General features: G+C 39.8%; 1 protein-coding gene across 1 annotated transcript in view; it reads left to right on the forward strand.

The window, feature by feature from the left end:
* Nucleotides 1–16,847, forward strand: part of ERC2 (ELKS/RAB6-interacting/CAST family member 2) — a 254,252-nt gene that overhangs the window by 173,119 nt on the left and 64,286 nt on the right. Inside the window, exons 7-9 of the mRNA XM_036739687.1 lie at nucleotides 4,972–5,112; nucleotides 7,232–7,372; nucleotides 11,736–11,771. Coding sequence (XP_036595582.1) covers nucleotides 4,972–5,112; nucleotides 7,232–7,372; nucleotides 11,736–11,771 — 318 coding nt within the window. The remainder of the gene's footprint in view (nucleotides 1–4,971; nucleotides 5,113–7,231; nucleotides 7,373–11,735; nucleotides 11,772–16,847) is intronic.

Below are 16,847 nucleotides of genomic sequence, written 5' to 3' on the forward strand. Positions count from 1 at the left end.
TCCACGATGAATCCTTTGGGACCAATTGCTTTCCTTTACATCAAACTCAAATCTGGCTCCCTGAAACTCACACTCATTGCTTCTCCTTCTGTCCTCTGGGGCCAAGCAGAACGTGACTAATTTCTCCTTTGTATGATGTGGAGAATGGAAGAGACCTGTTATAAGTGAGGACAGAGTCAAAAAAACCACTACTATGTTGGAATGATTGGAGCTTAGTTGAGAAGTTGAACTTAACGTCCTTTCCTTGGGTTCAGGCGACCTATTTTACCAGTTCAGAATGCAGGAGATACAGAAAACAATTATACCTGGCACATAGCACTTTAAGTGGCCAATTGGCCTCTGCCCTGGTCAGACCTCATCTGGATTCTTGTATGGAGTCTTAGAGATCATAGTTTAAGGAAAGACATTGACAATCTGGATCTTTGAGTTCATGACATACAAAGATCAGTTTAATAAAATGAGGATAGTTTGCCAAAGCTAATACTGAACAGCTACCATATATATCACACTGTGCTGAGTGCTTGACAAATATTATCTCACTGGATGCTCATAACAGCCTTGGGAGGTAGGGGCTGTTATTATCCTTGTTTTATAGTTAGGGAAACTGAGGCAAACAGAGGTCAAGTGACTTGCCCGAAGTTACCTAGAGAGTAAGTGTCCAATGTTGGATTTGAACTCCCGTCTTCATGAATCCTGAATCCAGGCCTTGCACTCTATCCCTGTGACACCTAGCTGTCTTCTCAGAGAAGGGAAGAAGACATGCTATCTGCATTTGAAATGCTGCCAAATGGATAGGTAAATAGAGTGAGAGATAACACATTTATTAAGTGTTTTCTGTGTGCCCAGGCATTATGCTAAGTGGTGGGGATGTTTTGTGTATACATACGCATAGATATGTATATGAATATACCATATACCTCTGTGTTTGTGTATACATACATACATACATACGTACATAAATACATACATATGTATTATACACATACTCCCATGTTAGGCAAATAAGATAATCCCTGCCCTCAGGGTGTTTACATTCTAATGAGGAAAGATAACACACAAAGGGGTGCTAAAAACTTTTGGAGGGAGATGGCAAGGAGTAACTCAGGAGCTGACTTCTCTGCTCAGCTGTCAGCATGGGGACAGGGTTAGTGGAAGATTTAGACTTGTTTTGCTAGATCCAAGTAGGTAGAATCAAGAGTACTGAGTAGAAGTAGGAAGACAATTTAGACATAATGTTAAGAAAAAAACAAAATAAAACAAAGATTTCTTTGTGATAAGAGCCATCCACAAGTGGGCTGGAGGTCTTCAGCTAAAGTCGAGGTGAGCATTTGTATGGGTAGGGACGGGGGTGTGAGGGTGATGGGGGAGATGCTTGATCAGATTCAAATTGGCCTCGCTGGCATATGAGGTCAGGATGCTGAATGGGATGTAATAAGCCCTTTGCTTTAGATCCCAATGACACATAAGCCATTCTGGGATTCGGTCCAATTCATCCTTTATTTGGCAGATCATTACTCTAATCTAAACCAACCTCTCCCAAACAGGATCCTTGGAAATTATTTTGCCTGTTAATCAATTTCAGCGAGTGCATCCAGAAATCTGGAATAACATCTGAATGTGAGAGGATAGAGGTGAATAATTGAAAGGGGTCTAATGGTATTCTGGGACTTTGAGAATTTCGCATTTCAAAACAAAATAATTAAAATAATGATAACCGACACAGGATACTTTAGAGTTTGCAGAAAGCTTTATTGTGCACATTATCTCATTCGAGTCTCACGATGATCTGGTGGGAAAGTGTTCTAAGTATTACCGTTTTATTTTATCAATGAGGAAGAAGGCTCAGAAGGCTGAATGCCCTTGCCCACCACCCTGCGGCAAAGGGGGAGGTAAATGGAAAGGATACTGCGTGTGGATTCGAAGACTTGGTTTGGATCCCAGCTCTCTGTGTGACCTTAGGTGGTTTCACTTCTCCTTGGTCCTCAGTGTACTCACCCATAAAATGAGGCAGTTGTCATGAGGCTCAAATGAGATCCTGTACATAATAAAGGGTTTTTTTTTTTTTTACAAACTTTACAATATTGTGTGTTAGTTATTTTTTATTATTATTTTTCACTGAATTGTGAAATTCTCAACGTCTAAGGTCCCTTCCATGTTTCACTCTATGATCTTAAGTGCTGACGGTGAGGGGGTTCCTGGCATCTTGGTCACTCTTCCTGGCCACCCCTTCTTATCTTCTTTCTATCTCTTGAGGTCTAGTAGGAAAAGCAATGGATTTTGAGTCAGGTGCTCCAGGTTCAAATCTGCTCCTTTTTTTTTTTTAACTTACTGGGAATGACCTGAGCAATTCTCTGTGCCTCTCTCTTCTCATGGGTAAAATGAGCAGGTTGGCTTAGGTGGTTGCTGTGGTCTCTCCTGGCCCTCTCTCAGTGATTCTTTGGTCCAGGACCCTGTGAAATCCTTTAGGGTTCTCTGCCAGACCTTTGCACTTGTGGAGGGTGGTAAAGTGTAAGAAGCCTGGCAAATTCAAATGGGACTCAAGGTGTGAAGGGCTTTAAAAGACAAAAAAGAATTTTCTACTTGATCCTGAATTTTAATGGGTAGGGAGTGGCATGATTAGACCTGCATGTAGGATAATCAGAAGGATGGATTGGGATGGGGAGAGATCTGAGGCCAGGAGACCCAACAGCAGCTACTGCAGTGATCTCAGGTCCAGAAGAGCCTAGGCTGAGGTGGGGCAAGGGCACAGGAGAGAAGGAGGTTCAAAAGATAATGCAAAGGAACAATCAGCAGGCCTTGACAAATTGATTTTTTGAGGTGAGCACAAGGAAGGAGCTAATACTACCCTTGACAGTAAGAGAGAATTTCAGGCTCAGATTTTGGAGGGGAAGGGATTGTGAACTGTGTCTTAGACATATTGAGTTTGAGATGTCTCTGATACATCCATTTCCAGAAGTCCAACGGATAGGTGGTGATGGTAGACTAGAATTAAGGAGAGAGGTAAGGGTTGGATAAGTATATCTGAACCTCATATTTGTATGTAGAGGCAACAAATGAACCCACTAGAGTTGATGAGATTATCAAGTGGGAAGGTATAGAAGAAGAGAAGGACCCAGATTAGAGCCTTGGAGGATGGTAGGTGGGTATGGTAGGATTGTGCTGGGGAGGTGACCCTGAGTTTTTGGAGGTCATATCAGAAGAGTGCAAACATTAATAAATCTTACAGGGCTTGTGCTAGTGATTTGGAATATGACACTTCCAATAGGTCAGCCTTTCTATTTAGAAGAAGTTTTTACCTACAAGATCAACCACCAGTTGATGAATTTTTTTAACTGTGAAAACTTTAAATAGGTTATAAACTCCTTGTTGATTAGAATAGTTTCCTTTTCTATAAAACAAGCGGGATAGACAAGAGCGCTTGGGACCTCTCTTCCAGCTCTAAATCTTTCATTCTTTGAAATCCCAAGTCTTTCGAAGAACATGTTCCTCTTGGTTTGAGGCAGTTGCTAAGTACAGAACCCCAAAATAATGTGACTTAATTTACCATCTTATTCTATGAGGTCATAGAAATTTAATTCTAGCTAATGGAGACATTAGAAGATGGGTATACTTTTTGGGGCGGGGAGGGAGGTAAGGTGTATGTGCGAAAAGGCTTTTTTTTGTGTGATCCAAAAGTTGTCTAATAATAAAGGTGAGTTCATGTGTTAATGAATATTGTCTAGGCTTTTCTTCCTCCCAACTTCAAGAGTCTTGAAACTTCAAGGAATAGAGTTCTTGTGTAAATAGACTTGACGTGATGGAACTCCAAGAGTTAGGGCCTCCTCAGGGCTTCCCATGGCAAATTCCTACCTGCTGATAAAGCTCCATCATCTGCTCCATCATGAAGCAGACCTGTTTGACGAGGTCTGTAAGGAGCTCCAAAATGTAGTTTACGCAGTCAGGTAATTTATTGGGTTAACAGACATTTGCTCAGTATTTTCAAAAAGCTTATTTCTGTGCTAATATAAACCCCCAAGACTGGCAACTTAAAAGCTGAAGAATTCAGAAACAAAATTGAAGGTGTGTGATTTCCTTGAAGGCAACAGAGAGAGGATTTCCTGAACTTGTGATTTCATTGGCATTGGCAACTTCCAGGTGAGGAAACTTCCTCTACCAAGCAATCAGTAAGCATTTGTTAAGCACCTGCTATATACCAGGCACTATGCTAAAAGCTAAGGCTACAAAAAGAGGCAAAAGACAGCCCCTGGCTCAAGGCACTTACAACCGAATGGGGCCGATGCAGGTTGTCACCTTTTCTGTATTCTAGCGTCCTAGAGAGTTGGCCACACAACTGAGAGGTTCAATGCCTTCCCCGTAGCCATTCGCTAGGGTGTGTCCAAAACAGGATTCGAACTGAGAACTTTCTGGCTTTGAGGAAGCTCTCTAGCCACCGTGCCAAAGCTGCACCTCTGTCTTGAAGGTGAGAAATGGTAAATTACTGTCCTGAGATGAAGAAGGGGGTTTCGGCTGGGGCTATTGAATTAGCAGTCCAGAGTGGGACTCACTTTCCTCTGCCTTCAATGCCTTTTCACAGTTGTCCTAAGGACTGGTCAGCCATCATTTAACATCCAAGCACACATGTATGTATATTTGCATATCAGTTCAGAGACCCTCCACCTTTTAGCCAATGACTGGTCTTGTGTGAGGGGACCTGACATAGATACTTTTGGAATAAAAGTTTTTTAAAAGTTGAAAGATAGTTCTTGGTCCTCACTTCTGCATCACGTGTTTTTGTTGTTAATTATAGTTATACTGCTCATGCCACATCCTTTAAATCCAAAGTTCTTGGCCGTGAACCTCCCTGTTTTAAGTCTCTGTATTGCCACTCCTGGGAAACGCCTAGGTCATGTGATATTGACCCCACCTTCTTGCTCCAGTGTGACCCAGCATCCAGCCTTCATGGTTTCTCATTGCATTTCTTTTCTGCCACAGGAGAGAATCATTGAACGCTTGAAAGAACAACGGGAACGTGATGATCGAGAACGCCTAGAAGAAATTGAATCCTTCAGAAAAGAGAACAAGGATCTTAAGGACAAAGTCAATGCCTTGCAAGCCGAACTCACGGAGAAAGAGGTCAGTCTGCACTGCCAGGCTCAATGCTCTCTCTATTATTGTTTTATCCACTTAGTCTCATTGTGACCTTTGTGGGAGGCCACTCAGACCTCCACAGACTCCACTGAAGTGGGAGCCAGTGACAGATTCTGGCTTTCAGCTGTAGGCGTTCAGAGGGAAGTATTTTCTACAATTCTCTTCAAATCAGCAAGTGTTTCATAGACACCTACTGTGTGCCAGGCGGTCATGGCATAACAGGTAGCTTGCTGGCCTCAGAGATCTGAGTTCAAGCTCTGACACATCCCCAAAGCCCTTCACCTCTCAGTGTTCCAGGCAGTACTCTGAGATTGTAAGTTACGGAACAGGTGTCAATTTGTATTGGTAGAGGGAGTTTCCATACTGGGATTTCCCCTAGGCAAATGACATCATAGTTCTAGATAAAAAAGCATTTATGTAATGCATATATATCTATTAATACACACTATATATATTTACATATATATGTATATATTCTTTTTGATTGAAGACCATGATAGTGGAATCTCTGCTTAAGCAAAAATCATTTATATATGCTAAATTGTAATAGCACTTTACTAATTATAACCTTTAAATGAAAATAAAACCCAAGAATCCTTTCTATCTTGGACACCGTTGCCTCTGTCACGTTCATTACCATTAGTGTCATGGCCAGCGGTAGACGTGGGCAGAGCAGCTTCTCCACGTAAAGCCCTGTGCTAATGATAACAGCTACGATGCCATGGATTTACGATGGTGGTGCTACATGCCACTTTTCCTTGATTCTCCAGGGCTTATATTCTCATTCTGCAAATGAGGAAATGGAGGCTCCTAAGAAATGAGGTGGTACCACACCTTGGGTCCCGCAGATAATAACTATCAGTGTCGAGTTTTGAACCCAGGTCTCTCTGCTTCCAAGTTCCATCCCACTGATCTTATTTACCCTCTCCCTCCACACAACATATGACAATTCCTCTTAAAAATGTTATAATTTAGTTAAAAGGTGAGATAAGAAATAAGAAAACAGAGTAGGAAGAAGATTGGCCTTGAATTTTGAGGTTCTGAATTCAGGTCCTAACATAGCCACTCACAAGCTGGGTTGGCCTGGCCACTTCATCTCTATGGGACTTCCCTTCCTCATCAGTAAAGGGGGGGAAGGGGATTAGATAAACTGTCTTTCAGGTCCCTTAGAGATCTAAACCTGGCATTCTAGGATATATATGTAAAATTGACCCAAACTCAAGGCCATAAATGATGAGTGCCAAATGAGCAGGACAAACAACTGTTCTAAGTCAGTTGGCAACTTTGGCTGAGGGTGACCTCTGGTCATTGCATGGGGGTGGGGGTACAGCAACATGTATTAAGTACCCATCATATACTAGGCACTGTGCTGAGCACTTTGCGAATATTATCTTATGGGGATGAGGGTGGGGTAGGAAAGGCAGCCAGATGACATACTCCCTGCCAAGTATCTGCATAGAGATGGAACAGTTAAGTCAAACGTCAGAACATTCCATCTATTCAGGCTCGTTCAAAGACAGAAATAAAGGGTCTCTTTTCATCTGTGGACTACTAATTATCTGTCTCCTGATTTACTTTGTTTGATTCTGTTTCCCCCTCAGCCTTTGATTTCATCTGGATGTTATAATGGACAGAGAGCTAGATTTGGAGTTAGGAAGACTTAGGTTGAAACTCTGCCTCGGACACTTCCAAGATGGTAGCCCTGGGCAAGCAGCATCTCTGGGAATCAGTTTGCTCATCTGTGAAATGAGGGATTTGGAGTTAATTGTCTCTAAGATCCCTTTAAGCTCTGGACCTATGATTCTTAGAGAACTCATCTACCAATTTAGATCAATGATGGCTGATTTAAACATTTTTTAAAACATCGATACCTTTTTTTTTCTATTATCTTCATTTCTGACTCTCTCCCTCTGGGGCTCAGAGGAATTCAGTGAGAGGCCCAGGCTCACCCAGAGATGGCACTCGAACCCAAGTCTTTCTGTCTGCAAGGCTAGTAGCTCTTTGGTCTCTGCTTATAATGATACTGAGAGTCAGAACATTCCATTGGAAAAGGGGTTCATTGTTGATGGATGCTTGTCTTACTCCCATTTCTTTCCTGTTTTAGTCTAATCTAATTGACCTCAAGGAACATGCCTCCTCCTTGGCATCCGCGGGCCTGAAGCGGGATTCCAAATTAAAGTCCCTGGAAATAGCCATAGAACAAAAGAAAGAAGAATGCAGTAAGTTGGAAGCGCAGTTAAAGAAGGTAAGTGAAGGCCAAGAAACTGCTCCTCTGAAAATGAATGGCCGTAATGGAGAAGGACAAGGCCCGTTCTCAAAAACAAGCAGCCCGCTTATCTTTTGCCGTCTGCTGATAGGAGAATTAAACACTCTTTATTCTTAAGGAGCCTGCCTCAAATCTGTCTGTGAACCTGAAAAGTTATGTTAGGTTTCCTGTCTAAAGAGTGCTTGAAAAATTGATGAAAATACCAGAGTGGAAGTGAAGGACATTATAAAAACCAGCCGTCACTCGGCGGGCAAATCTAAACTTTGGTCAAAGATAAATGCGAATGTTTGCAATAAACCAAAGAATTAAAGGGTCGCATAGTAAATTATAAACTTCCACTCCCAGCAAAAGGGTGTCGAATTCTTGTCCTGAAACTCTGCAGAGTTTTCCCTGGATAACTTTAATCTGTAGCCATCGACCAGCCTAGTCAATTAGCGGACAGAGTTGGTGGATGATAATTTGTCCAGCAAAAGAGAAAAAAAAAGCAGGGGGTGTATGTGTGGGGTGGGGGGAGAGGCATAAAACAAAAGAAAGCATGTTGTATGTATGATTCCTTTATGAAAGACTATCGCTGCATTCTGAGTTTTAAGTGACTTGAGTATTTTTTGTGGATGCATTCCCAATCATGCCTTGTTCTTTTGACTGATTCCTGTGTTGTTTGGTTCTGTCTGCATTCATTGTTTGCACAACTCAGAACGTTATGACTTAAGTTCTCTGTTTCCCTTCAGCAGCACCTTTATCAGCCAATCAGAAGCCCAGATAAAAGTTTCTTTGAATCCAATACTGCTTGGAGTAAAATTAAACTACTTACGTAAAGTAATCTGTAACAGAGTGAAATAGGGTTTTATTCTCTAAAGCTATGGAAATGTTGATAGATGGATGATAAGGGAAAAGCAGGGATCATATGTGAACTGTGAAATTATTCTGAATATTTCAGAATGGTGTGATGGAAAGTATAATGGAAATGTAATGGGCTATCGTTTTTTAGCAGGGGATTTGGAAAAATGGTTATACGAGATTATGCTAATGTAGTTTGTATATGAAATGGATGGAACTGATTCAGAGAGACGGGGGGGAATGGATCAAATCCCTTTATGACTACAATGACTGCCAAGACCCAGACACCATCCTGTTTACTGTCAACAATATTCTATATAACCAAGTTGTATTACAGTAAATTAAGTAACATACCTTTGTGAAATCAGAACTCTAGAAGTCCAGAGCTGGAAGGGACCTCAGAAGCCAGTAAGCCCAATCTTGATCTTGCATGGAACATCCCTCTTCAGCAAATAATCACCCAGCAACTGTTCAAAAGAAACCCAGTACTGCAAAATCTGTTACCTCCAAAGCAGGCCACTTTCTGTTTGGGTAACTTGATTTGTTTTTTTGTTTTGCTTTCATTTGTTTTTTTCCTTACCGCCAGCCTCCAATCTGCCTTCTTGCGGCATCAAATGTTGCTCTTAGATGTGCTCTCAAAAATCAGAGTTTACCATTAGACTTTTGACCAAGTATGAAATATAACCATAGGATGCATACTTGTTTGCACATATGGTACAAGGAAGAAGCTAGCAGGAGCCAGAGGACCTGGGTTCCAATCTCAGCCCTACTGCTAACTTCCCATGTGACTTTGGGCAAGTCCCTCAATCTCCAAGCCTCAGTTTATGAATCTGTTAAATAAGGGGCCTCTGAGATCTCTCTCTGCTCCAAATCCATGATCCCATGATCCTACAAAGTCCACAGACTGAGAAATTAATCCCTGACTCTCCTTTCTGTTTAAAACGTATTTGTACCTCTGTGCGTTTTTAGGTTATAGTATTATTTTAAAAGAAGTGAAATTGACCCATGAGTTTTGGGTAATTACTACTTGATGCTTCTCCCCTAAAACTGACTGTGATTTTTCCAAAGAAGGAGCAACTTTAAAATTACAGCAAAATCCCTTTCCCTCTGCCCAAGCTCCTTGCCACCAAACAAAATATAGGCATTTATAAAGATTCCGCTCCAGTAACATCTTGGAATTTTTCTTCTTCTTTTCTTAGTTGTCTATGTGAAGTGCATGCTTTCGATTTGGGCTTGCTCAGGAGCCATTTAATCCCTGAAGCTCTTTGAAGGAGGAGTTTTATATGTTTATGCTTGTAACTCGCATACGTTGCATTTGAACGATGTGATAAATCAGTGCGTGGATCATTCACGCTACATTCTCCTGGCGCTTTTATGGTAGCCACAGTAGAAAAACCTGTGGTTTTCCCTCCTGACTCTCCAGCAGCAGCACAGAGGACACTTTAGATCCCAGGCCAAACGGCATCATTCCTGTGAACGTTGAAAAAATTCATCTTTGCCATTGGCACGAGAATTAAATTAATGTACAACAGTCACCTGACCACATAGGGTACATTGAGTTAATGGAAAGGTAATTTGGAAGTGTCAACAAATCTTTGCTCACACTATCATCTAAACAAACTGATGTCCATTTTAATGGGGTGAAATAGGGTAATTATAATTTAAATATTTTTATACCCAAGGCTAACCTGCAAATATAATTTTATTATTTTTGGCCAGGTGTCATTAACTGAATTCAAAAGTTTAAAATATTTTTCCAGTAGTCTTTAATTTTTGGTAATAAATAGTTCTTTTAAAACCTCAAGTACCCATCACCTAAAAAATGGAAATCTCCATGAAATATTTGAAATTTTAAGCCAACATTTTATGAATGTATGTATAAACACATCATTTAGTCATGGAAAAGTAAGCAGTTATAAAAGACTGAGAGTGTTTGGGTGGAGAGAGAGAGAGAGAGATAGAGAGAGAGGCGGGGAAAGGGAGAGGGAGAAGGAGAGGGTAAGGGAGAGGGAGAGGGAGGGAGGCAGAGACAGAGAGCAAGACCAAGAGACAGACAGACAGACACACACACAGATAGATAGACACACAGAGTTGCTTGTTACTAAAAATGCAAAGATTTACTAAATGAAAACGGAATATATAATTTTATTATACCATAAAAACAACATGAATTCCTGGTGGAAATTTGCCCCAGATTTGTAGAGGCAAAGAAATTTCTACCATAACATTCAGGGCAGTATTGCATTTTTCATTTGTCTTTTTTTTTGGTTTGTTTTTTTTTACTTCCGAGTGAGAAAAAAGGTATTTTTTTTAATTGGATTGAAAAGAATGGAGATTATTGATCTCACCTCTGAAATGTACTGTCTATATGAATATAGGCAAGTCACTTAATGACCTTGGGCCTCAGTCATCTCATCTGTGAAATGAGGAGATTGGACCAGAAAACCTCTTAGGTTCCTTCCAGCTCTATGATTCTATCATTCTATCCCACATTGTAGGAAAAATATATTTCAATTTCTAGAAGGGCTCTTAATGTTGTATTAGTAATCATGACTAGAAACAGGGGGTTGGGAGGGCACCCCTTTAATGACTGAACTCTTATACTTGACACTGCAGCCCCATAACTCATTAAATTGATATTTAAGAGAAAAAGAAGAGAAGTCTAACCCCTAGGAACATTCGCAACATTAACAGCCCATGAAACATCCTATGAATTTTTTTCTACAAAAATTTTAACAGGAGAAAGTTCAAGAAGCCTCTAACTAATTGGGAGCATCCTTATATGAAGGGTTTCTTAGAATGTAATTTCCTTCACTGATTATGAATGAATTGCCCAAGAGAGTGACAGGCAATGAATCATTTGGGATTTGGGATAACTTTCTGTCTTTTTGTCCACTTAAAAAAGTTTTACTCTTTTGTCTTATGGTGCCTTGCTTGCCTATATTTGGCCGTTGCTAATCTGCTGTTTGCTAAGCTCTCTCTTTCCAAGAAACAACAACCAAAAACTTTTATTGAATAGCAAATTCAGGCTTTTGTTAATACAAAAGAAGAGCCATAAATTCAGTGATAAGATTTAATTAATCTTTTATTATTACCGTCTTTGAAGTTTGGGTGATAAATTGCAAGCTTGGCTGAAAGCACTCTCAGTGATTCATTGCTGAAGCCCCGCACTTCATGCATCATCCAAAGTGGACAGCTTTCTTTATTTCACGGGCTATTTGACTTGAGAAAGGGAAAGTAACACAAACCTTAAATTTCTTATTCCAGCTCTTCTTTTTAAGGAGCCAAAGTCAACATTTCTGTTCCCCTACTGCCTCTCACTTTCACCATGGAATGTTTAGCAACTGAAATTTCTTCTTCTTCATCTTTTTCTCTTTTCTTTTCTTTTTTGAAATGACGAGTTCTGTGCAAATGCACCGGGTCGGTTGAGCTAATGCTATTTTCCTGAATCTTTCCTTCTTTCCCTGTCTGTGCTTCTTCACTCCTCCCCAACTTTGCAATGTAGCAGGCTGAGCAGTTGTTCAATCAGATGTACAACCCCGTAAGTCATTTCTGAAAGTCCGCCGCTGTAACATACGCAAGCATGAGGATCCCGTGAGCCGATGTGGCCTTGTATCTGCCCTTCCTTTGAGCTTTAGCATCTGTTCTTGGTCATTTTTATTTTGTTTCTCTCTAAAGAAATGGACTGGGGGGCTGGAGAGGCTATTTCTTTCAAAAGTGAAATTCAGAAATTAACAACCTCTCCAGATAAGTTACTACCTGAATTGAAGTCCTCCAACTTACTCGGGTAGAAGAACATTCCCAAAGGCCACTTTTAAACCTAGACTCCTGGGGTACCTTTTTAGATCCTTCAAACACTTGCCAATCTTTGTAAAAATATACCTTAATGGACGTAGATTTATGCAATAATAAATGGATTATATGACAGTGATTCAAATGGGTGTGGATGTAAAAACGACATTCAGCATAATGGTAACAAATGATAATAAGTCCATTTATTGCCCTATAGAGCAGCATCTAAAAGCTAACCCCCAATAGAAACATTCCCATTTCTCATTTCAAAGACCTCACACCCACCCCATGGCTAAATGGACCATCCATCTTTGCAGAACAATCTGTTTTTTGTTTCTTTGTCTTGTTAAGGAAGAGAAAAAATTATTTTTGACTTTTTGAAAGCTACAGAACAACATCTTTTCTATCTGTTGCTTTGTATATGACCACCATTTTTAACTTGGCCAAAATTGCAGTACAAAAAAGTACAATATACTATTAGTAAATGAATGAAAAAAATTTTCTATATATATCATGTGTCAAGCACTGGGGAAAGAAACAACAGTGAAAACAGAAAAAATGAGACACACCCTGTCCTCAAGGAGCTCCCACTCTTGGTTGCCCATAATACTAGGGAAATGGCCCAAATACATGATTCCTATCCATCAACACATTTTTATTGACAAATCCAGTGCCCTGCAAATAACCAAATTAACAACAGACATTTACTAAACATCCCTTCCATGCCAGGCACCATGGTAGGTACTGGGAATACACAGGTAAAGTCAAATAGACCTTGCCCTCAAGGAGCTGACGTTTGGTCAGGGACAACTTGTCCCTGTATACAAGGTAACTGTTTGGGGCAATGGCAAGCCACTCACAAGCAGGGGGAAGGAAACAGGAACAATTTCACTTAGAGCAGGGGTTCTAGTCATGGACTACCTTGGCAGTCAGGTGATAAATAATGTTTTTAAATGTGTAAAATAAAATACATAGGATTATAAGGGAAAATGTGGAAATATATATATATATATGTATGTATGTATCTAGTGTAAATACTTAATAGTATTTGTGCAACAATCTTTCCAAGAGAGTGCCCCAGAGTACTATTTGCAGGTTTTTTTTTTTTTATCCTACACAACCTCTGCCCAGGTACAAATAAATGCCTTCATTTTCTTCCCCTTTGTTCTTAGATCATGCCATTGTACATGCCCCAGCTAGTTTCCTGGCATTTCCAATGGGCCTTGTAGTCTCATTTCTCATAACCATCACTTTTCAGCTATGTGACTACTAGTCTTTAACTCCCCGGGACTTAACTCTTGCTGTTATAAATATTACACATGTTTTTCTTAGTTATATCTTTTTTCTTTCTTACTTGGTGCCTATTCTGGATATATTCAGGGGATCCCACCTGTAGTTTTAAACTATTAAGGTTGAAACTGAACTTTTTGAAAAAGTTGAAACCAACCCAATATATTTATACTGATTTTCATATCTATGTATCTATAATCTCTCTATATCCATCATCATCATCATCATCATTTTCTTCTTCTTCTTCTTCTTCTTCTTCTTCTTCTTCTTCTTCTTCTTCTTCTTCTCCTTCTCTTTCTCCTTCTCCCTCTTATCATCATCTCTCTATCACCTTCTTTCCACCTCTCTCTCCTCTATATCTATCATCTCTCCATGTTCATCTATCTATGTATTTATCCATCTATTTATAATCATCTCTCTCTATCTATCATATTCTCTCCATATTCATCTATCGTTCAATCTATCATTTTCTCTCTTTATCTGTCTATCACGAAGAGGTTGTATCTTTTTTTCTAAACTTTCACAAGACTCGTCCTTGCTTTTGGGACAGTTTTTGTGATTTTGTCACTATAGGGAGCCCCCAGTATGGAAACTCCCTCCACTAAGGAGATTTGGCAGAACTTCCTTGTAACTCAACAGCTTGGAGAGCTGCCTGCAGCCTTGAGAGCTCAGCGAAATCGCCCAGGGTCGCAATCTGGTATGTGAAAGAGAGATAATTTGGATCAGGTCTTCCAGAGTCCAAGGCTCTTTCTACTTGGAAGGTAACTTCCCATTGATCCTCACGTTTAAAAGAAATCATAGTCTAAGGCATTTCATAGAAGCCTCACACATCTTTAGGCTTCTTAGTTTGCTAAACTTTGCATTTCATATGATGACATTGTTAACAGGTGGCAAGAGAGACATTGTCTTGTGTTTGATAGAGCCTCGGCCTTTAAGCTGGGAAGCTCTAGGTCTAAGTCCTGCTTCTCATACTTACACCGATGGTGTGGCCTGGCCAATGACCTGATGCCCCAGGCAGGCGATGGGTTGCAGAGAAGGTGCCAGTCTACACTGCTGAAGGGTTTTCTCACCCAAGGTTCCCTTTTACCAGTTATCTCACAAGGCTGAAGAAAGCAAATGTCTCACAGCCACAGATTACTCCCTCCCCCCTCCACCCCCACTCTGGGTCTTTTTATCATCTCTCCTAGATATTTAGCCACTGATTCTCCCTGTGTTTTTGCTCCTTAATAGTGAGCATTTGTTAATTCATTGCACTAAAAAAAAGTACAGTGACTTCCATATTGGTTCCTAGGAAGAGGTTTGTCTCTTGTAAATGAAACTTTTTAATGTTTGCAAAAAAGAAAATAAACCTCCTTCTACGCCCCCCCCAGTATCCAAACCTTTCTTCTTATACAATGGAAATCTAAAATAGCCTCCAGTGACAGCATTAGGTCTAAAAGGACATGTGCAGGGTGTACCCCAAATCTGAGGGGTAAGCTAGTAAGTATAAACATATACTTGGGACAGCCCATCATGACCATCACTTTCTTTGGTGGCATATCTTTCCCTTGAAAATTAAAATTCTCCACTCAGTCTCAGGACCAATGCAACCATGCAGACTGAAACAGAGAATCATTTCAATGTCCCAGATAATTCTATTCATCTCTTTTTAGTCTTTTTATAAAACAACAACAGCAAAATCTGAATACTGTATTGGCCTTCATTATTTGGATATTCAAGCAAAAGTATGTTTTGGAAAGGTATGTACAGATCATTTTTCTGCTTTGCTGATGGAGGCCTGATCTCAGTTTTTATTTTTTAAGTGGCCTTTCGGGAGAAGACATGGTATTGTAACAAGCTGACTTATTCTGAAATTTGAATATAGTCATAAATGTTTGAAGGGTCTTAAAAAGTATTTCCTCGCATGAAGGTGATACTCTTTTAATTAATGCTGTTAGGCAAAAAAAATGATTATTTCCTTTTACCCATTTCCTATTTTCCCTTACTATGAAAACATAATACTCTTTCCCAAAAAATCAAACAATAGAAATTCACACCATCTGGTATAACTCTTCTACTACACTGTAAATGTTTCAGATGAAACCAGTTTAGATCCTCTTATGATGATATTTCTGGATGCAAGAACTATGACAGTTACTTTGTAGGCTTATTATTTATGTAGAAGTATTTTATTTGGTGTTAATATATAGAGAATGAAAAATAATTTAGATAATATTAAAATACATATATACAATTCTCATTCTCCTCAATCTACTCTGCCCCCCCCCAATCCCATGGAATTATTCTAAAGAATAATATTTTATTCTTTTCATCTAACAGGTTTCTAAAAATTACTCAAGATTTTTCAATTCTGCAACATTTTTTGAACATGGGATTATTTTAAAACTTTAAAGGCAGTTTCTTCCTTGGGCGTTGCTTTTAAAGGGGACAAAATACTGTTAAAACACTGCCCGCTGTCCCTAAAACCCCATAGCTATGACACTTGGCAGTCCTTTAAAAAAGATAGTATATACACATGTCACCACTAAAAACCCAGAGCGTCAGGGTAGAACAATCATCAGGCTCATTCCTTAGGGGCTGTTTATGCTTTATTGTCAAGGCTAATCATTTGTTTGTTTGAAACCCCAAGCTCTGTCTTCATGAAAATTCTTAGGGCCCGACACCGATTGAAAACATGTTATAATGTCACAAGCAGGCTTCAAATTTAAATGGGATTTTAAAAAGAAAGTCATCCCAGGTCTATGGGCTCAGGTAACACTTTGCTACCTGGACGCCTGTAGGGAAGGAATAGTGTTTTTGGCTAAGCCAACAAATAGTCCTGCTGGGTGTAGTGTAAACGGGATCTGATTTCCAAACTTTGCAAATTGTAAACCTTCTCTGTCTGGGGAGTGTATTCTTCACTCTTAATGTACACCCACGCCATTAGTTAGAAAATAGCATTTTCGCCTGCAGCAGTACTGATTTTCTTTCAGTAATAAATGTGTAGGGACAGTATTGTATCTCTCTTCCTAAATGCCATTTAGATGCTCCTTTGGCATTTCAGCTTGGCTTTCAATAGCTATTTGTAGCCACTAAGCCAGACTTTCCCACATCAATGAAGCTTAAAAGTTGGGTTTGTTTATTCCCATTTGTGAGAAAATGTCTTCCTCCCATGGCAGTGGATGGGACCTGACCGAGAGACCCTTGACATTTCATTTTGAAATATGTAATATAGACATTGATGAAATACCAGATATAGAATATAGAGATTATGGACATAGAAGAAAAATTCTTTTTTAAGCATTTAGGGATTCTAGAAGCTGCTTAAAAGTAGAATTAAAGCTCACTGATATATTGAGGGAAAAATCATACTTGGATTAAGCATTCCCTGAAGTAGTTAACGAGCAAAATTCAATCTTGTATTTCCTCTGAGTGAGTCCCATTTAGAGGCCTTGGGGTCCCCTGTGAGTTGGGACTTTGCTTCGAAGCAATTAGGGTTCATTAAATAAAACTGCTTTCAGAGTCCCGGTAAAATATTTACTAGAAACTATAAATG

This window comes from Trichosurus vulpecula, chromosome 9, assembly GCF_011100635.1.
Source record: "Trichosurus vulpecula isolate mTriVul1 chromosome 9, mTriVul1.pri, whole genome shotgun sequence".
NCBI classification, from domain to species: Eukaryota; Metazoa; Chordata; class Mammalia; order Diprotodontia; family Phalangeridae; genus Trichosurus; species Trichosurus vulpecula.